The 22,004-nt window shown below is 39.2% G+C and overlaps 1 protein-coding gene across 1 annotated transcript in view; it reads left to right on the plus strand.

Moving 5' to 3' along the window:
• Nucleotides 1-17,309, plus strand: part of LOC108577568 (suppressor protein SRP40-like) — a 72,487-nt gene extending 55,178 nt beyond the window's left edge. The window contains exon 3 of the mRNA XM_017940748.1: nucleotides 15,450-17,309. Coding sequence (XP_017796237.1) covers nucleotides 15,450-17,309 — 1,860 coding nt within the window. The remainder of the gene's footprint in view (nucleotides 1-15,449) is intronic.
• The last annotated feature ends 4,695 nt before the right edge of the window (nucleotides 17,310-22,004 follow it).

Genomic DNA, 22,004 nt, shown 5'->3' on the forward strand with positions numbered 1-22,004 from the left:
TAAATGGTAACATTCAACTGGAACATTCGGCATTTTAAAATGTACTTTATTAACATACGTTTGTAAGTTTAAAGCAAAGTGCGAGCACAGAATAAGCTAAAATTTGTTAAATTAAAATAACGCGTGAAGGGGTAGAATATAAAAAAAAATTCAATTTATCAGAAATTTAGTATTACACATTCTTGATGTATACTACAATTATTAATCGTATCGCATAAGAAATTCTCTATGGAGAGTGTATATTTCATCAACTCAAGCGAGCAAGAATATCAAGAGAATTAATTATGCAACAAGTACTCAAGCTTGGAAGCCGAGAATTTAAGGAGCAAATAAAACATAATCGTCCTTTCGCCATTGAGACACACAAGTGGAGTACTACTGCATAAAAGTAATTAACCCAGCGCAACTGTGTCATGTTTAGCCCGAGCCAAATGTCTTCGTTTACGAACCGCTTAATTACATAAATAAACTGCTTAATATAATTACACCGACCTTGTTTATCACGGTCTTCAAGATTAGCCACGAGTGTGTTTCACTCTGCGAGAACACACCGTTAAAAACGATTCGTATTTTGCAAAAGGAGGCATAGATAGAAATCGTCAGCAAAATAAAACCACGTGAAATAGTAACCACGTCAGCCAAATAAAACGTGTAGCTTTGTATAATAATTAAACGAACGTGTCGGCAAGGCCAGCTAATCCTCGTTTCGCTTTTAACAAGCCGCCCATTAAATTCGCTTCTTTTCTTCGTATCTCGCAATATATATTTCGTTTATTTCCATTACAAGCAGACGGAATCTCGTAGCAGAATTCCGCCGATATGATTCCTTTAAATAGTAGTCACAAATCTGACTTCTTTATCTCGACCATAAACACCTCTTCTTCGTTTCCCATGCGTCGTTTTAACAGCTCCTCTTACGATTTCTCACGTTCGATGGACTTAACCCTTTCGTTACTATTGGCGCCTATAGGCGTTTTTTTAAGTTTGCTCGCGCTACATTGTTGCATCCTTTCGCTGCGCTTTCATCTTAATTTGATACTTAATTCTATCCTTGAGCACTTCCATCTTAATTTAATAAACCGAATTTTAAAACGACACGGCCGAAATAACGAATTTTGCAGTCGTTTGCAGCCGTCAGTCACCCACGTTACGCATTAACCCTTATGTCAGTAACCAGAATTGTCGTCTACTTTATCGTCCAGTTTTAGTAGTTTTCTGATAACAAAATTCTAAACTCGAGGCAAACACGGAGAGGACATGTGCGAAATAACAACGATCTGGCCGGATATTTAAATGTTTTACCTGGAAGATAAGGTATTTTAAGTGAGAATTATGCAAAAGGGTACCTGGTTACTGACATAAGGGTTAAAATCTGCCGTAGCGAAAGGGTTAAGTGAGTACTCGTACTGCTACGATTTCTCGAGAAAAAGAAGGAACAGCAACAATTTCGAGGTTGCTCAACGATCGTTGCTGCACAATAACATACCGGTGTAGGTACGTTTGCATAAGCGGCGAGGAGAATATGAAAGAGCGTTATATCGAGCGGGGTGTTCATTTAAAGGAGCGTGATTAGTTTCGCCTGATCATAATTCCAGGGATTTTTTTCGTGAAAGAGGCGTGGGAATGATCGAGAGTGGCGCGAGATCGCCGAGCGGCAATCGAGGAAATTGCCATTGTGTTAGATTCCGATGTTTAGTAGTTTAAAGAAAAAGTAACAATTTTATTTGACTAAATTTTACACTTACACTTGTACACTTAGTTTCTCGAGCCGTTCGGTCGTAGCGATTCTTCTATCTTGTGTGCGGGATGTTTAGCCTTGCTCTTATTAGCCCCTTAACTTATGATTTCTTTTCTGACTGTGCATCTAAGCGTCCGCCATTTAATGTTCTAGCACTGTATCAGGTAACGAAAGCTAATCTGTTACAGATTAATTACATTTAGGAATCCTTCGTTTTAGAAATTAAGACGAAAGTTAGGATTACAATGAATTTTTCTTACTATTTTTGTCATACATTGACCAAAATCTGTGTCACGAGTCTGGCGCGTTGTTGTAGGTTAAAGGGTTAAGGTTCGTAGGTCTTATTTTGGGGACTTGGAACTTGATGAGTATGGCTCGGGGTTGATGAATAACAGTAGAGCTTCTGAGTAATTGTGTAAAAAGATAATTGTCAGGGGTTACTAGGCGGTGGATATGAAACGTGTCTATATATCTTATTTCTTAAGGTTAGATCGGTATCTGACAATTGTTCCGAAGAAAGACGCTGCTTATTAGTCGATTGTTGTATCACTTTTAAGCGCGACAGAGAAGAAATGTCGATTTTTAGGTTGAAACAGATTTAGACGTAGAGAAAAACTCGTCCTCGCGACGATTGCTTTCATAAATCTCGGGGGAATTTCAAGGGTACAGAGAGCTATTTCTGAAGACGTCACGCAGAGGACGAAACTTGCTTTGTTGCTTGATGGAAGGAACTTGAAGGATGAGAGTGAGGAAGTAGTATATCCGAAAGAGATGTTCGCGGTGTGAAAATTGCCAGCAATCTTCTGTTTATTCTCAGGTTCTTTCCTTTGCTTGGAACGGGTTATCTTTTGAACAGACACTCGAAACTGTTATGATGTTATTTGGACGGCACGTTAATCGAATGTTTCAGTTTATTACTTTGTTTTTAATACTATTCTGTATCTCCCAAACGAGGTGCACGTTGCAAGAGCTACGTCGTTGATGCAATAAAAGTATAAACGGAGTTGGTATAATGTAATCTTTGATTTTGATAGAAAAACACTTTGGTTCAGATGTGATTCGTGTCGTTGTGTGATGAAAAAAAAAAAGATTGAAACGAATTTCATTGCAATTACTCGACTGTTGTGAAGAACTTATTAGGTTCAGTGTTGTTTCAATTTTGTAATTGGAAACAGACAACCTGTCACACTGTGGATAAGTGAACCTGTTCCGATTGCTGTTCCATTGGATACATTGTGTATACTATAAATATTCGAATATATTACGATAAAAATCACTACTTGCTCGGTCAAAAAAGAAATGATTTGCACATTATCGAATGTGTTCAATCATTCAAGAAGGTTACAGAAATTTTATGTTCGCATGGCTAACTGCTGTTAAGATTTCATTCGTTATACCTTGAAATTTATAAAATTCAGGTTGGATCTCTTTGATGAAACATATTTAAAAACTCTCTTGTAGTTGGTACTTTTGTAAAATGAACACGATTCGCTTTGAAACTTACAAACGTAACATAATCTGCGTATTGTAAGAAATTGGAAACTTTTCAAGTTCATCATAGTAGAATTTGCAATTTTAGAGTTATTTGAAAAGTGTACCATCTTAAAACTTGCAGTCTTTCAGTTTACCATTTATATCTAAATTTTCAGTCTTAAAATTTAATGTAGTAGAATTTTCTGCAAGTACTACACTTCGCTATTTAATTACATTTCTATTGTTACCATTCCCAGATTAATTCTCAACACCTTGCATGCTTCTCAAATCCAAAAAGAAGAAGGTAAATGACAATAGTTATCCTAGAACTTTTCATTCTAAAATTTATAATCTTGACATTGTAAATACCACGCTTCCCTACTCAATACCATTTCTATTGTCACCATTCCCATGTTCAATGCTCAATATCTGGCAAGCTCTTCAAATCAAACACTTCCAAAAAAAAAAAAGAAGAAAAGAACCGAATTATCTCGAGAGAAATACAGACAATAGCATAAAACGACATCACGCTGTCATGTAGAATTAGCCAGTCTGCCCTGCCCGTTCAGCCGCGACGTCAACTTTTGCGAGAATGTCCAAAAGCAAGGAACGACCTTGATCGAGCGATGTGCATCGTCATCGACGCGACACCGTAAGAGAGGAACGACCGGAATGGAACGAGATCGAGAAGCTGCGTGCCGTAGCTGTCAGGACAAAAGCGTTCTTTGACAGACGGTGCGTCAGAAGGAAGACAATTAGTCTTAATGAAAAAAAGACTCGCTTACATTGGGGCAGAACGGGTTGGACGGGCTAACCGTGTGTACGCTTGCATGCATGATCATCACCACACCCAGTCGCAACCTTGATTGGGCCTCTTTCTGCAGATTCCTCAGAACCTGATACGCTCGTGTCATTTACTCGAAGCGTATAAGCACATCGTTGGAATGATTCCACCATGATCACGTGCTTCACTTCGACACGTCTGCCGGAATAAATAACCGCAGGAGAAAAACTTTCGCGCGTTTATTTTCCACCTTTGAAAAATATGTTGACGCGGCGAGTGGCGGAAAAACACGCGAAAACAGAATTAACGCCACTTATTGGCGTCCGATATTTTTCGCAAGTGTTTGCAGTTTGCTTGAATGTGACAATGAGATGGATTGTAATTCGTTCTTGAAGCACGTTGTTACGTTTTGGGTTAATTTGACGAGTGAGAAGTTTATGAAGTTTAAGGAAATGTCACTTGAATGGCACAGTGGAAACGTTTAAAGGGAACATTAAACGTGATTGTGGAAATTTACTTTCATATCAAATCCACAATCTTCTGGCCGAGTATAATTGAGTTTCATTCAGTCATGGTGAAGTGAAGTTGTTCATTTTATTTGTGGGATAATTTATAAATGTGAATTTTTATTTTTTTTGCCCAAATAGAATTAACAGGTACGGTATTTGTATCGTGCAAAATGGCACTTTTCTAACTTCATTAGTTTCATATCATAGAGCAGATCGTATTAGGTATATGATTAGTATTAAACTGTTAGTCGAATGCAAACCTTGAACTAATTTCCTCCTAAAATTTATTTTTCGTGTTATGTGAGCATAGAGCAGAATACTGGTTCCATTCTTAATTCAAGTTAAAATGATCAGAGAATTTAGAATTCCTATTTTTCATTTGCACTGTTTTAAAGCCTCGAACCATTGAAATCTCATTCATGGATCTCAAGACAAAGGGAATTTAAAGTTGATAATGTGAGATAAAATGAGCCTCCTTAATTTACAATTACAAAAATAATAGAATGAAAATTATATTGTCAGACTGCTTACGAGTGTTCCTTTATTTCGAAGCTATTGCTGAGAAAACTCGCGGAACATTGACTTAAGTCTTTCACGGCTCGAAGCATCATTTTTATTATCGACAAATCTCATTTACACCCGAAAGCCTGAATAACAGTAATCGCAGTAATTGCTCATAAAAATAGTGCAACTTGAGTCTAATTTAATTCACTTCCTTCTCTCTGAATCAGAGCAGAACACAGAGTAATGAAATTGTTATCTCTCCGTTAGGTGACACTTTTTTCACTTTCAGACCAGTCGTCGGTAAGTGGGTCACAAGCGGCTACACACTGCCGCGAGATATTTAAAAAAGACATTGAAACGGGGGCGACAGCAATAACTTGACTTGCGCCCACTTGCATCTTCTCAAATCCGTGATTCCTTTGCGATGACTTTACCTTTAAAACGACAGCCGCACCTGTGAATCGTCATTCATATCTTCTCTCACGTCTTTGTTGCGTTTTAATTACGTTATTGCATACGATTACGTCAACGTTCAATTCGTTCACGATACACGAGTGTAATCGATGTTCGAGTCGTGTATTCTTTCTTTTTTCGACGATTTATTTCAAGGTATCGTAATTATTCGTGTGTATTTTTTAATATTGCACCACGGTTGAAACAATCTAGCACGTTGTATAGTTAATGACAATATTGGAGGTAGTCTTGTAAATTTTTCGAAGCTAAATTGGAATGAATTAGAGTTGGGAGCTGAATTAAATTTGGAACATGAATTAGAATTTATATCAATTTCATGGATAAGTTTGCACAGGTTTTTAGTGTACTTCTATTTCGAGTAATTTGATTGAGTGATAACTTATTAAATAAGTTATCTCAAAGCTAAATTGGAAGGAATTAAAATTGGAACTTGAATTAGAATTTATACAAGTTTTATGGATAAATTTGAGTAGGTACTTTGATCCCTTGCCTAGAAAATTGTTTCAGAGAAAATGTATGCTGGATAAATTTCTTAAAATTCTTACAAAATTTAGATTTTACAAAGATATAAATACAAACTGAGGAAATTTTAAAAATTCATACCAAACTTAATTGAGATACGAAATTACTTTAATTCTTATTTTCTAAGAATCTTCAATTTGTTTCTATAGTACAATCGTATTAAGTAACGAATGTAGTGTAATTTCTTAAAAAGTAGATTTATCTATTAGAATACTATTTCATCAATTCTACAATTTTAACTAATATTTTCTTTCCACTTATAAAATTTCATCCATTTCAAATCTTTCTCAGAAACCATTTCTATCATTTCCTCCTTTTATTTACACACCGTCACACTTCATGTTTACACAGAAAACAGTTTCAAAAGAAAATTTCTACAGAACAAAATTAAGATTCAATACGCCTATTTCCTACAGTTAAGCAACACGTACATATGTATCAAGGTGTTCGCTAACTTCGCTATCTAATCTAATTTAATCAGATACACGTGATATCGACAGCTCATTCACACCCTTCTAAAAATCCCTATTCCTCGATGGTGACGAGGCCTGTCTTTAAAATTGCCGCACCTGCATATTATTTATAACGCAAGAGTATATCTGCTTGATCGGGACCAATATGTTTGTCCGCTTTCGTACCCACGCGAATTCCTTCGTTTCTTGTTAACAACTCGATCCTGCCGTTTGGTATCCTCGGTAACCGTTCTTCTTATCGATAACAATAAACGACAATCAAATCGATCGAGATCCCCGAATCGAATTTCCCTCGTACTTACGAACAGGTTGATTCGTTGCGTAAGTACTTGTTAAGAGTACGTTCACCTTTGAACACCTGTCAGCGAGGGATCTCTAATTAAATCTGATCGGAATGACGAATCACGTCGTTGAATTGAAATTACCGCGAGAGGATCGCCGAGCGAGGGTCTCTGGACTTTCTTGAGCAGTTACAAGGCCGAAGATTGAAGTCGTACAATTGTCACTGTTTTTATAGAAAGAGGTAATATTTTTTTTTGTAAGTTCGTTAATTTTGCCTTTTTCCCCCGGTGGTTTTTGCGATCGTTCCAGTGTTCGTATATTAATCCTTGAAGAAATCTTAATTTTCAGTTAAGACACTTGTATGATTATGGATACCATAAAAATTCACAGTATTTTGTATATTTCATTACCTTTTCATTTCTTTAAATAATCTAGATTACAGGTGTTCTAAAAATTCACAAATTCACAGTGTAAAAAAATAAGAAGCTTCAAGTATCTTCATCTTTCTAATTTGCATATTTTCTGTGCATTTTGGTTTCTCTAAATAATTTAGATTATAGATACTATAAAAATTCGTAAATTCACGGTATGAAAAATTGAGAAGCTTAAAGTATCTTCGTCCTTCTAATTTGCAAATTTTCTGTGCACTCCTAAAACACAGTTCACAATACAGCCTTACACTTAAATTGAAGGCTAAGCGAAGTACAGTAATCAAGATTAATACCAGCTGAGTTGTATTACACGACATGTAGTTATCATTTTACATTGCACGATATAATTGCATAATTTCTAATCTAATTACAATTCTCTATACTTACATCTAACGTTGCAGATTACTTTCGATCTCATTTCAAGCACCCTCGCTTCTACTATAGCATGCTGGTTAATTAAATAACACTAAAGGAATCAATACTCTTCACCGAATCTGACGAAAAAAGCCTGTAACTTAAATCGTCACGCTTAATCAGTGCACAACTTCATCTAAAGCTATAAATACTCAGGCATAATGGCGTATAATTCGAACGAGTGCAAGAACGACTTACGCAACGACATTTATGATATTTCGTAGACACTTCTACGATTTGTGTTTGCACGATACTCGGAACATTGAGTCATCGAACGTTGCTAATAAAATTACTCGAACTAGAATTTGCTACATTTTGCAGATGTTCGATCCGAAGTGCTGATCTCGAACGCGTCGCAATTTGTTATTACACGTATCGTGCATGATTCCGCAGTAAAAACGGCTGTTTACCGTCACACTGTCACACGAAACGAGACAGTTCGTTCTGTCCTCGTGAATCGCGTTCGTTAGCGACCGGTTATTTCATTATCGCGAAGTCCGTCTGAAACGTCACCTATTAATACGTGACGTTAGTTATGAGCGACAAATATGGAAGCACATTGTAACGGCGACGTGGCAGCTGGTTCGGTTGGTAAAATCGCCACGAATCGAATGGGCGTTAAAGCTCATGCATAAATATGGAATATTACCCGGGACTGATTTGCATTGTAAAACGTAACCGAAAGCTCGTCAATCAGCCGGTAAACGCGTCTCGGTTCCGACGTTATGAAAATTCAGCTTCCGTAAATTGAATATGTAATTGATGGCGCTAATTTACCACCTTTGATGAATCGTGCCCTCCGTGGATGACGTTAATTCGAAGAATAATTGGTTCTATCGAAAACAATTTGCCGGACTGAATAATAATAAGGTACTTGCTTGAGGTTCTTGAATTACTTGGCGGTATGAAGGATCGTGGAGATGTTGGGTTTCTGGCGGTGTGTTGGTACGATTGTAGATGTAAAAATTCGTAAATTCGCGATGTAAAAATTGAGAAGCTTCAAGTACCTTCGTCCTTTCAATTCCCAAATTTCCTGTACACTTTTTCGTCATTTTGGTTTCTTCAAATAATCTGAAGAGTATCGGCAATATCGTCTCCTAAACTTTGCATTACTACCTACGTTGAAAATAAAAATTCCACTCTATAAATTGACAATTGTTAAATTAGTAAACTAGGTTTTTCAATGTTACTGTTGCAGTGGCCGGTGCAAATTATTGCATAAAATATTTGACCAATACCTTAAAGTTTCAGTTGAAACACTTCCAATGTGTTCAGCGTTAATTCCTCAGATTCGTCGAATTAGAATATATTGCAAAGTAATACTTTTCTAACACAAGTTATTTATTTAATACTATTTACACACTTTCTGCAAAACTGTGTCCCTATATTAAGTACACAAAAGGCGTTAATATGCATAGTGACAAAGTTAGGAATGTTACGGTTCACAAGTTTAAAAAATTGTACACTTCAATTGTAAATTAGACAAATTAGAGCTTAGAGCTCTTAAGTCTGCAAGAGCTCTGTTCACAGTCCAAATCCTTTCTCATCAACCTAGCCTAACCTTCTATTTCAAATCCAAACGATCTCAGTTCCGGTCCAAAAATATCCCACCCAAAATTCATGAACTTTCTCAAAAAACGACACTCTCCTGCAGCCTTAGCCTAAACGCGTGACCCTAACATTCACCGCTCCGCAGAATGTCGCCGTGAGAAGTAAGGTAACGGATGATTCGCCGGTTTCTCGACGTATCAATTCTCGTAGCGTGAGTTACTCGAAAAACTGGTCCTTTCACGTGTTTCGTGCAAATAACGCGTAACATAAACGCGAGGCATCCTGCGCGGGAAATAAGTGGGCGCACCGAATGACCTCATCTGAGGTGTCCACACGACAGTACGTGTTCTCCTTTCAACAGGAAACCATTCTAGACCAGTCTTGGCCGGCTTGAATGTTGCCGGGCACTTTATAAATCGAGCGAATATCCCCGGTGTGTATACGTGTTGCGTGTGCACGATTTATGGGCGCGAGCACGAGCCGAAGTCGTGATTATTAATTCTGGCGAAGTACGGGAGAATACACCAGGTTGTGGAAGGTATTAATTTCATTTCGAAACAACCTCTTGAATTTTCTTATTCTTTCATCGGACGTCCTCTTATCGCCTGCCTGTAATAACAATTTTTCCTCGGGACACGCGTGCTACGTTGATGGAAATATTAATATAAATTTGAGGAGAAGGATCGTTGGTAATGTACACGATAACGTGACGTTTCTATCTTCCGTGGGATCTTGCTTCGGGATATTTTACACGTTCCTTGTCGCGTGTACCAGCGGTGATACGCGAGAGTTTTTGGAAGTAGAACTTGATTAGGCGAGAAAGGATACGCTTGGATTCGAGGTTTTCAGCAAGATGTGTATGCAGAGAAATTAGTCAAAGGCCAATTGTGTGTCTTTTATCCTCGTTTACGACTCTTTGTTAATCTACCATCGATGGTACGCGATAGTTTTTGGAAGTGGAACTTGATTAGGCGAGAAAGGATACTCTTGGATTCAAGGTTTAAATAGGATTTTATATTAAATAGGAACATTTGTTTTATTATTAAATGTTTTAGTGTGAATTTTCATTTGAATTTAATGCGAATTTTCATTTCGTTTCAAAGTTCTTTGAAAACTCATATTTTTGAACAAAAGTTTACTATTCAGAATCTATTGTTTAACCCTTTTAGCCGCATCGTTTGCAAATATTTCTTATTAAATCAAGCTGAATGTGCTCAAAGGATCAAATCAGGGATTAAAGTAAGTAAAAATATTCAAAGGATTAAAGTAAGGTACAAATGCACCAGAAATCTACAACAGCAGAATTTTCCGCCAACAGTAACGAAAGGATTAAATTCCCACTAAACTCTTGCATCTCTTTCCTTACTCAACTCGTGTACAAATGCTCACACTTCAACATACGACTACATCAATATATTAGCACAACAGTGTGCTAAATAACGCAAAATTACGCAAGTTACCGAAACAATTTCCAAGTAGTACTGCATGATTTTACAGCAAAAGCAGTAAAAAGAACCTTTCCAAGTTCTTCCTTGTATTTTACGACTCCGAGACAGTCTTCCTTGTAACTCTTCACCGTCAAGTGCAATCGTTCAAGGTTGAAATCCACAGAATGCGCATTTTTCTCTCCTCGCCGCGCAATTCTCTGCTCCCGATAAAATTTCGCCGCGCCTAAAACGCAACAGGCCTCGAAATCCTTCAACAATGCGTTATTTTTCTTCTTACGCCAGAGCGCCTCTTGCAAATCCTTCGATCGCCATCGTATTTAATACCGTTTCGAATCGTTTGTTCGGGTTGACGCAACGATCGCTGACGACCTTCCGCGGGATTGCAGAAATTCAATTGAGGGTGTTTTACGGCCGGTTCTTAAGGCGAAGCTGTTCGAACAAAACCGAACTGAAGAGGTCTCCCTCCTCGACCTCTTTAAATTATTAACGTCGCAGGATCTCGCGCTTTTGTGCCGCAAATAAACATTTTTACGCTTCTTATTCCCCGCCCTCTGTCCCCTTTCCTCCGTTCATTGTCATTTGACCGCCGCACGGGGAATCGTGGTAATAACGGCATAAATTAAGACTTTATGTTCGTAAAAAGCGTAAGTACTTTACGTATCCCGTGCTGGAAGTTTTTCGGCGGCTGATTGCGCTGCGACGAATTTCGCGAATTTCAGCTCGGAGCTCTTTTTTACCATAAGGATAATAACGTCGCGGTCTCAATAACGAACCTTGGCGAAAAGAATCACCCGGCGACCAATCGCCGCGCACTTTCATCCTCGTTTACGAGTCTTTAAGAACAATCGGGATCTTCAAAGGATGCCCCCGAAAGTTGTAATCAGCGATTCTCCTTGCGTTATTTCTGCTTGGAAATTGCTATCGTTTGGAAAGTTTGCGACATTTTTGGTGCAATTAGATATTTTCATTGATATCCATCGTATTGTTTAGGATATTGAAGTTCGGTGCAAATACTTTGTAATCGAAATTGAAATCATTTGTAAAGTTTCTCACATTTTTGGTGTATTTTTATTGCACAAAGAATTTAGTGTAAAATTATTGATATTTATAATGAATATGAGGTTTCGTTTTTATATTATTTATTAAAATTGGTAAATGTTTCGAGGAAATTCAGGAAACACTGTTCCATCCCAAGAAACCAAAAACAGTCGTTCTTACAATTCTGCAATCATTTAATAGTGGAGACGACACAAACTACATAATACTAAAATTCGTCAAAATATGTATTACATTTATAATACATTCTCGACTGATTTGCGAAAAAGTAATATCCTTCTCCGTTACTTTCCTAACTTTTCCAACTTCTATTAAAAAATCTCGAATACTTTGAAAATCAGTGCTCTAATCAATCGTCCATCGTTCGCAACAGACGCTTGTTCACTTTCTCCAAAATAATTCACCCAAGATTAATTTGGCGGGAAAAAGTCGCGATCGAGAATTCACATCCCGAGCGCAAATACTAATAGAGAAATTCAATTATACAAAGTACGTATATACGAGAAATTAACTTCACGTAAATATCATCATAACGCACGATAATAAACGGGCGACAATTTTACTTTACAGCACTGTTAAATTATCCCCGTCGTAATGGACAGAAAAAAGCAATCGTTAAACGTCAAACTTGTGTTCAAAAAGTGTTTGTAGCAAGAGGGAGAAGATTCTGCAACAAATGAAAGAAATTTTTGAAATTCCACCGTAAAACTGGCCACGAGCCTAGAAGGCCGTAATATAATAATCGATGATCACAAAAACCAGCTGATTATATTTCTATAAACTTGATTCTTCGGAATGATCACCTTTTTCTTGTACACTTAACGATACGTTCACGATGCGCGAACACAAGGATACTAATTTTTTCCTCCGCTGTTTTTACTCGCGTATCAATTTATGCTTTAATTAACATAAACGATCATTCTCAGAAAATAGTCCGCATTTATTATTTTCTTCTTCCGGAGAATATTTCGTATATAGTTTTTTCCACGCGCAACCTTTTCATTTCTTATTTCAACTCAACTTTTTCGTTTGTCATTTCTGTAAGCTGGACTTTTGCCGATGCTTGTTTGGTTGGAAAATTTTTACGAAAATGAAATATTGTGCTCTGTCAGATGTGAATTGGTTACGAACTCGAGAAACTTTGAGAACGAAATTTCTTTCGGTGTACGAAAAATGTTCAGATTTATGTGGTATGGAAAATTTATTGTTCTACGTTTTCGAAAGAATGTGAATATTACATAAATTGGAGTGATTTTTCTGAATGTACATCCGGTAAGAAATGTCCTTCGAAATTGCATACCTAAAATCACATTGTCAAAGTCTTCGGTTATCTTAATTTCCAACTCTTGAATACATGAATACTAATCGAAATACCGAACGGTTTTATAGTGCCTTTAATTCCTTTCTATGTTTGAGTTATCTTGCTAGAAAGAAACAAATTTAGATTGTAACTGTATTCATTCTTGCTTGCAGTAATTATTCAATAAAAAAAAGTTACTTTGCAAATTTAGAACCACACTAAATGCATATACTACTTGTTTATTTTCGTATTACGTAGGGTTTCAGATTTATTAATAAAATAAAACCTACTTTCTCGTTCCAAAAGAATTGATCGGTCACAGCTCTTGTGATAATGAATTTATTTTGAATTCGGTAACTTTTATTAAATTTAGGAGAAACGTCAAATTTATTCAATAACTGAATACGTCACTGCAATCGATTTTATGAATCATAGTGTCCAGTATTGAATAATAAATATCAATTTGAAAATTAAATTGTGATCGTAAAAATATTGACCGATACAAAATTTGTTTTATAATTAAACCTACATATTACTACACTCGATTTTGGGATTTGTGATCACAGTAACACAGTAGTATTGAATAATAAATGTTAATTAAATCACAATCGTGAAAACGTAGATCAAGACAAAATAAATTCGATTTTATGAATGCTGTAGTATCGAACGATAAATATTAATTTCGACGCAAAATTTATTTCATTCTTAAACATTTATCCGATATCGATACAAAATGTGTTCAACAATATTGAATACGTTACTACAAGAACTCGTTCCTCACAACGAACGGTAACTTCGAAAGCAGCAACGTCTACGCAAGTTCCACAAGAACACTTCAAACTTCTCGTACTCGACCATTATTCTCCCCGTATCGTACGAAATGAACGCTATTACCCGGCAATGCAAAAGCACTTTGACGTGTCCCTTGACGAATGCGTATTCCCAACGTGTAACGAAGTCCAGCAATTTTTACGCACTCTTTAGAAAATGAGATGTTTGGAAAGATAACAAGGTGACAGCTATGAAGCACGAGTTAAAGCTCCCCCGGCGTAATAAGCTGCACCTCTTTCCCGTACTTTACAACGGCCGTAACGTAATTTATAAATTGCTCGGATGCACCTGGCGCGACCTTCGTGTGTCGAGAATGGTCAGACGCGAAGGCGCTTTATCGTTCGCTCGCGGATTGAAAAATAAACGTGGACCTGTACATGTTCCGTGTGTCCTCGGATCGTAAAGTACTTACGAACTTGTTCACCGATTCCACGTGGCTTTAATGGGCCCGCAACAGTTCGTCCAACTTTTACACTTTGCACTTTACAAACACCCGAGTGGAACACCCATCCACGATGCGTATCTCGACGCACGGCGATAACGGACACTTTTCATCCAACAGTTCCACCGTCTTGCTTACTTCCCGACCCTTGGCTGGGGGTTTCGTAGATACCGGTTCATACCGAGAGTACTGTGTCTCGTTGCTTGGTTATTTTCAGAAGTGAGGTCCTTCGTATCTCGCTTCTCGAGTTGCGAACTCTTTCTGCGCTGTCCGCCATGTGGGATTCTCGCGTTTGATGGTCGAGTGATGTAGTAAGAGAAACGTTTTTATTTGTTGAACATTGGAGACAGTAGATAAGGAAGGAGAATTTGGAGGAATAATTTTAGTGTTTTATGTAAAGGTGTATGCAATGAAACTGATACGGGAAGAAAATATGTTTATTTGTTGTACATTGGAAAAATAAATAAGAAACAAGAGTTTTGTAGCTCCACGAGACGTAAAGTTAAAGAGTACGTTAGAGCGGAGTGAATAAAATAACGGAGAAATATCGTGGTATGAAATATTCCAATGAAATCACTTAGTGAAAATAAAAATTCGCGTTGCACAGTTAATATTCAGAAATGTAATAGAAATTTAGATTAAAGAAATGCTAAAGTCAGAATGAAAAATATATTTACTACACTGAAGGTGTCAAGAAATTCGTACTTCTTATCAGTAACATGAGAATTATACTACGTCACCATATATGACACTTGTAAAGCGAAATAAAATTTTTACTCCCGCAAATTGGTTTTATACTCTTCAAATGGGAAAATTGCATTTACATTAACATTCTCATTACGAGCACCTCGCAAAACGAGGATAAGACAGCATTTATTATACCATTAACCCTTTGAGGACGATGGGCTCACATATGCATTCACCAAACACCATGAAACACACATTTTCAAGCAGTAAAAACTATTAACATAGCCATGAACTCGTGAACGTACATTTTTGATATCGTTAAGCCTCCAAAAAAATTCAAACAGTAATCAATATTTCGATATAATACACAGTCCCTCGTTCACAAAGGGTTAACCAAAAACAGTATACCGAGAATAAAACCATGAAATATAACGTTACTTTAAAAGCTTACATTATTCCGCATTATCTTTAATCACACCGTTGTTCCACGTTTTTCTTTGCATTCCACTGAACGACCAAACATCTTACAGGTACTGCTGCAGGCGGCACTGGTGTGGGACGAAGTACGAGGTGCTCCAGCGAAGAGGAACGACATACTCGCGGGCACGGAATTCCTGTCAGTTTTCATAAACGGCGCCATGGCCACGCCGCCCCAGCGACGCAGAGGCTTCAGACGCGGAGGACAAGCGACGTCTTCGGCCGGAGACAGCGCTACAGCGGAGTCGCATCAGCACGAGGCCTCGATCTACCGAATATCGCGGAATCCAGGCAACAGACAGGTCGTCCCGAAGGCGCGGAACTCCAGTGGCCGGGAAGAGGTCGTTCGATTTTATCCGATAAGTCACAAAACGTTGGAGAACAGGCAACAGAACCTAGCGTCGTTGATCGACGAACTGAGCACCACCAGCGACATATCAGCAACAAGGTTAGCTGTTCAAAGTTCGACGAGTACGACGACAGCAACGTCGGTAACGCCTCGCGAGAAGTTGCCCTCGCGAACGAACGCTACCAACAGCTCTTCCTCGAACAAAGGAGTCAGCCGGCAGAAGGTCATAGGCGTCAGCGTGACGTCCACCGTGGAAGCTACGCCGTACAAGGTCAGAGTGGAGCACTACGACAGCGCAGACGCGACAGTCGTCACTCGACCGCCGAATATCGCTACCAGTTTCTCCAAAGACGTCACGAAAGGACTGAAGAATGCCACCACTAGGGCTCCTACGACCAAGTCGACGAACTCTAGTACTATAACAGGCACGACGACTACTACCAGCACGTCGACGACGACGACTACTCCTAGATCGTCGTCGACGATCACCTCGCCACCCTCCAGCTTCGTCACGGAAGAGCTGAGCAACATCGTGTCCGAATCGAACAGGAGCGAGTTCTCCGTCGAGGAAGGTGCGCCGAGCACCAGTTGGCGAGGTCAGAGTTCGGTGACACCTGAACCGGTGACCAAGCACACTCCCACGTTCGCCGAGCATCAGAGGGAGTCGAACAGCAGTACGAGCGACGTCCCGGAGGACATGATCACTCTGCCGACGGAGGAGAACTACGAGTTGCCGGAGGAGAACTCCGAGTTGAAGGAGTTCAACGAGGAGCAGACGGAGATGCAGTCGGAGCGTTTCCAGGCTCAAGGTCGTAAAGCGGGCAGGCACTACGACGCGTCGCACTACAATCGTCCAGGCACCAAGGTGTACGCTCAGTCGTCGAAGAGCTACAAGTCGCCTAGGCCGTACAGCGAGTCGTCCAAGGTGTACAGCGAACCGGCGAAAGTGTACGGTGAACCGGAGAAGGTGTACGGAGAGCCGTCGAAGGTCTATAGCGAGCCGGCCAAGGTGTACAGCGAGCCGGCTAAAGTGTACAGCGAGCCGGCTAAAGTGTACAGCGAGCCGGCCAAAGTTTACGGCGAACCTGAGAAAATCTATTCGGAACCGTCGAAGGTGTACTCGGAGCCGGCCAAGATTTACTCCGAGCCGTCGAAGGTGTACTCTCAGCCTGCTAAGGTGTACAGCGAGCCTAGCAAGCTTTACAATTCCGAGGGTCAGCCGTTGAGTCACGAGCGCGGTGGAGAGCCTAACGAGGAGAATTACGAGGTAGACGAGTCTGCCAGCGTGAGCAGCAACGGAAATGTCCACGGGCCGCAGTTGATGCTCACCGAGCCTTCGAACTCTTCTGAGGTGGAGGACGGGCACAAGGTGGGCTACGTGGTCGAGGGTAGAAACTATAGGAAGTACAGGGTCGAGGAGAGAACTCCGGACGGTTTCATCGTTGGTGAATACGGTGTGGTCAGCCACGACGACGGTTCTCTGAGAGGCGTACGGTACACCGCAGACGGTACCATCAATCCTCGGCTCATTTACGACGCACTGATGAAGTTCCTTGCTCTGTGAGAGAGAGACACGCGAGGATGAAAAACGGTGGAGAGGACTGTGTTAACGGAGGCGAGTCGACGAGTCGTGCGGCTTTTCCTCGAAGCCGGCAGGACAAAGACGAAATGACTGATCTTTTCAACTGCTCTTCCCAACTCAACTGCCTCAGAAAGTAATTTTAAGCACCGAGCTTTTTAGGATCTAAGGGAGCTCTCGCGACTGCCCAGCGATCGTTAATGCAAGATCGATCTACGAAGACACGCGTTTCTGATTGTTTCGTTTGTTTCGCCGGGGGAAGCGGAAATTGAGAGGGCACAAGTAGGAACGGAGAGAAATTGTGCTTTTCCACGATGGGTTCGATGAAATTTGCAACGAATCGTTTTGTCACTCTTTCGACGACTAGCTGACGCTTGATGAGCAAGCAGGTAGTGATTAAATTGTTTCTCTTACTTGAATCGCTGATCTTCGCGTGCTTTACACGTACACGGGTACATTGAGATATTCTCCGAAGATTATGTTGTATATCGCATAAGTAATTACGGTAATTACGATAATTAATAACAGACACGAAGCTAGAGAGATGACTTGAGAATTACTCGAGAAGAAATTAATAGTATCGTACAACCACGTTCTGGTTATCAAACGAATACTGCGTATGACATAATATTTATTTCCACATGTACAAGTGTAAATCCTCCGATCGTTAATTTTGTAGCTAACTAATTACTTATTCTGTGAGAACGACGACGAAAATTCTTATTTGCTGATGTAACGTATCTTCTCACGTTGTGCTTGTGTACCGAAGCCCTTTAACACGTTCGCTGCCACCAGAAAATCGCGAGGAACGTTCCGTGTGCCATCGATTCATACTTTTAGCCAGACGCATCATTTTCGCTATAATTTTCACGGTGATAGTCGTCGATCGCACAGTGGTGGTATCGAGTTTTGATTGTCGCGACGATCACTGTCGACACAGTATCGACAATGGCACACGAGGCATGCCATTCCGTGTCGACAATGCTTCGACGGTGGCAGCGAGGGTGTTAGGTGAATTTCAAATAAGAGAGATTATTCGGCTAGTGAATTGGAATATCGTATTTAGAATTGATCCTGTCTAGAAATGTGATCGTTGAAGACGCGTTGCTTAACGTCGACAGGATTCAATGTCAGATATGATTTTTTGGTGAAAAAAAAAAAAAAACATGGTACACCGAAGAGTTTCACAGATAAGCAAGCTGCTTGAGCTCGTTAGCGTGGGTAGTAATCTTCAGTTGGTCGTCGCTACGTCGTTTCTAAGGTCTGGAAAAGGTCACAGCGATCCTTCCGCTAACTTTGCGATCGACTCTTTCATCAGAGAGATTGAAATTACAAAGAATACGAAGTTGAGGATTATTTATCGGCGATTACTAGAAGAAAACTGAAGTACTCGATGCGAAGACCAGGCTTCTAACGATCCCCCTTTCTTCATAAAACGGATTCTATCTGATGTTAAACGTAACGTAAACTATAGCGAACGTCGTTTCGTTCAGTTGCAGAACGTTTGTTCTGTGAACTATGGAAACAACCGTTTAGTGTTCGAGATGTTAGAAGCAAATTGGTTCTCGTGAAAAAATTTGTATACATTTTATTTTTTTATTAGGAACTTTTCTGTCAGGATAAGGAAGATCGTCAGTAGTCATTGATCTTATTATTATCCTTCGGTTTCGTAATTGTTGCTCTGTTTCGTTATTATACGGCAATAGCTGAGATTGAAAAGAGATTAAGATTGAACGTTGAAAGAAATATTCCGCATAAATTTAACAAGTTTGACGAAGGAACTTAAATTTTTAATTGTCCAGTAATGATCGTTCATCCATCTTTCAAAAATTTTTCGAAAAAGGAAACATATTTACTAAATAGGCAGCGTTTGCTTGCATGAATGAAATATAAATTTCTCTTATCTTTGAAAAATTGCTGATCACAAGAGGCCATTATTTAGGTTCCTTTCAACAAACAGATATTTCATATTCTTAATCCATAGCGTGTGTCTAAAATTCAACAAATCTCTGCATCATTCGACTCTATGTAGAATGCAATTGAAAAAAAAAAAAGAAAATGAAAACTTATTTTCACGAGTACTATATGCTACTAAATCTCGATCGATCACCCTGAACGCAAAAGTTATTTCTCCCCACGTACGCACACAGACATACACGGTGGACAGATTGAAAAGGAACCACACGGAAGAAAACACGAGCGCAGTCTCGAAAAGTTGGAAATATCGCGGAGAAAAGCAAAAGTGACGATAATGCGAGATACATTTTTTGAGGGACTCCGTTGGGACGACGTCCAAGATGGCTGGCTCTGAAAGCGGCGCGACGACGTCGATGAAACAGAAAAGAAAAACGACTGATTCTTTCGCTCTTGCCAACGCAACTGCCTCAACGATTAATTTTTAAGGACGGCCTTCCAGGATCTCTCGCGCGTGCTCGCTTATGGTTGGGCGTCAGCGTGCGTGTCCATTTAGTTGGTCGGAGACGGAAAAAGGTCGCTGGACGATTCGATCGGACCGAAACAACGGTGGAATTCGATGCGACGCGCTGGCCGTTGCGAAACGTTGACAAATGAAAGTGACTCGTTTGGGTAGCGAAAGTTCGAACTTTTATGTTACTACCCGATGGCCTTTGACGATTGTGTTACACGAAACACCTCGAGCCGCGTCCGAGGTAAATTCTTTTTCCCTTCGTCTAGCAATCAAGAATGTTCCCTGTCGCCTCACGAGGTGGAGATCCTCGATCGTAGCGCCTCGTATATAGTTGCGTAATTTTGTTTGTGATCGCGTTAATCGCAAGTGTGTTTTTCCTATGGGATTCTTTTTTTTTTTTTTTACGACTGGAAGCATGAATGGAGAAACGACACGGTGTTTGGTGGTTCAGTCGACGATTCTGCTGCTACTATGTTGATTATTATTGCGACGAATACCCTTGTTGCGATCGTATGCCTGTTTAATTCGTTCGTTTTTATTGTAATTTACTGTTCTACCTTCTTCAGTTGAAATATCCTATCTGCCAATTTTTCATTCTTCACGGTGTTTGATAGTATTGGAGCTCTACGGAGTTTTCACGTGTTAACCCTTTCGTGAGCAGAGGATCGCATGTGTCTTACTTGAGTATTCGAATGAAAATTGATAGATAAATAAGAAATTAAAAAAATATATATTGCGGTCACGAAAGGGTTGAGCAACGTTAGAATGTCCTGTTTGTTTTGGAGGGCTCTAGAAGCAGATCTATTTAAATGAAATGTTTTAAAGATGGTTTTATTTGATGAAACCTCATTTTTCTTTAATGTCCAAAAATGTCGGTTAGAATAATTAAGCTAAGGAGGGCAGAAAATTGAACGAATTCAATGGAGTAATTTATGAAATGAATAAGTGAAATGCGAATGGATAGATCCTTGTCTCTCGTGCGCGAGATTTGAATCATTGTTTAATTATCCAAAGGTTGTTTGAAACCGAGATTCTTCGAAAGTTCCAATGATATTTTTGCTTTTAAATAATATTAAAAGCAATATTATATTGAATATTCTGAAGCAAGCAAGAAAAATACTGAATTTTGCGCCTTGATCATTTCTACATATACTAGAACCTAAATAAATAAGGGTATTACTTAAAATATCGAGTCCTATGTAAATTCCAGCGATGAGCAAATTAATGGTTCTGAATTCCACAAGTTTTTAATTTACCATAGAAGATTCATTCTAACTATTGTTAAGTTACACGAATTTTCGAAACGAAAAATAAAAGTGCCTTGTACGTAAAAAAAAAAAAAAAATTGGAGAAACAGCGAGAAAACGAAGCAGCGAAATATCCGAACGAATCGACTGAACGTGTTTGTCGCGTGCTTTCGTCACGGTGACGCTTCTGCGATGAAAAAGCGTATCGAGAAGTCGCAGCTGCCAGGGCCTCCACTTTGAATCATTTCACGAATCTAATTTAATTCGATCCAACTTTCTGCGATCGACAATCGAAGGCTCCGCCGCTGCGACGGACCTGCTGACTTGTCACGGCAGCGTCTCTGTGCACCTTTTACGATAATAAGGTTTCTGCTATAGGATTTTAAGACGTTCCCGCGTCAAGGAAGTATCTCATTCGACGAGAAAAACCGTAGACTCTAAGACGATAACGTTATTTTATTTAGAATTAAATAGCTCATTCTTCCTCATTACCTCAATTTTTGAGATAGTTCCTCCTGCCATTTAAATAACGTGTCACGCGCGTACTCACCTTAAATTATACGCACGGTCTTGATCGTTCTCTCATGTATATACGCTGCTGTTCGTAAGTATTGGGACACTTATTATGTTCGTGCAGAGAGTGTTGCATTTCCTCGGCAATGTTAGTATCTAATCGTCATTTTAATTCTGCATTTAGTAGAATCTATTGGATATATGGGAGTTGATTTTGAATTTATCTTTTGATATTTTAATATTTCCTCTTTTAATATTTCTATACTTTAATATTTTTAAATTTCAATATTTATATTTTAATACTGCCAGAGTTCTCTACTTTTAGCATACCGCATTTGCAAAGAAACATACAGCATATCTGATACACTTATCCAGAAAATGTCAATTTACGGAAATTAGGGAATTAAGTGCAACGAAAAGGAGAAAAATTCAATCGTTGCCTTTTTTAACCCTTACACTGTTTACACCTACTTCACATGCAACAGGTGTCTC

This window comes from Habropoda laboriosa, unplaced genomic scaffold (assembly GCF_001263275.1).
Source record: "Habropoda laboriosa isolate 0110345459 unplaced genomic scaffold, ASM126327v1 scaffold578, whole genome shotgun sequence".
NCBI classification, from domain to species: domain Eukaryota; kingdom Metazoa; phylum Arthropoda; class Insecta; order Hymenoptera; family Apidae; genus Habropoda; species Habropoda laboriosa.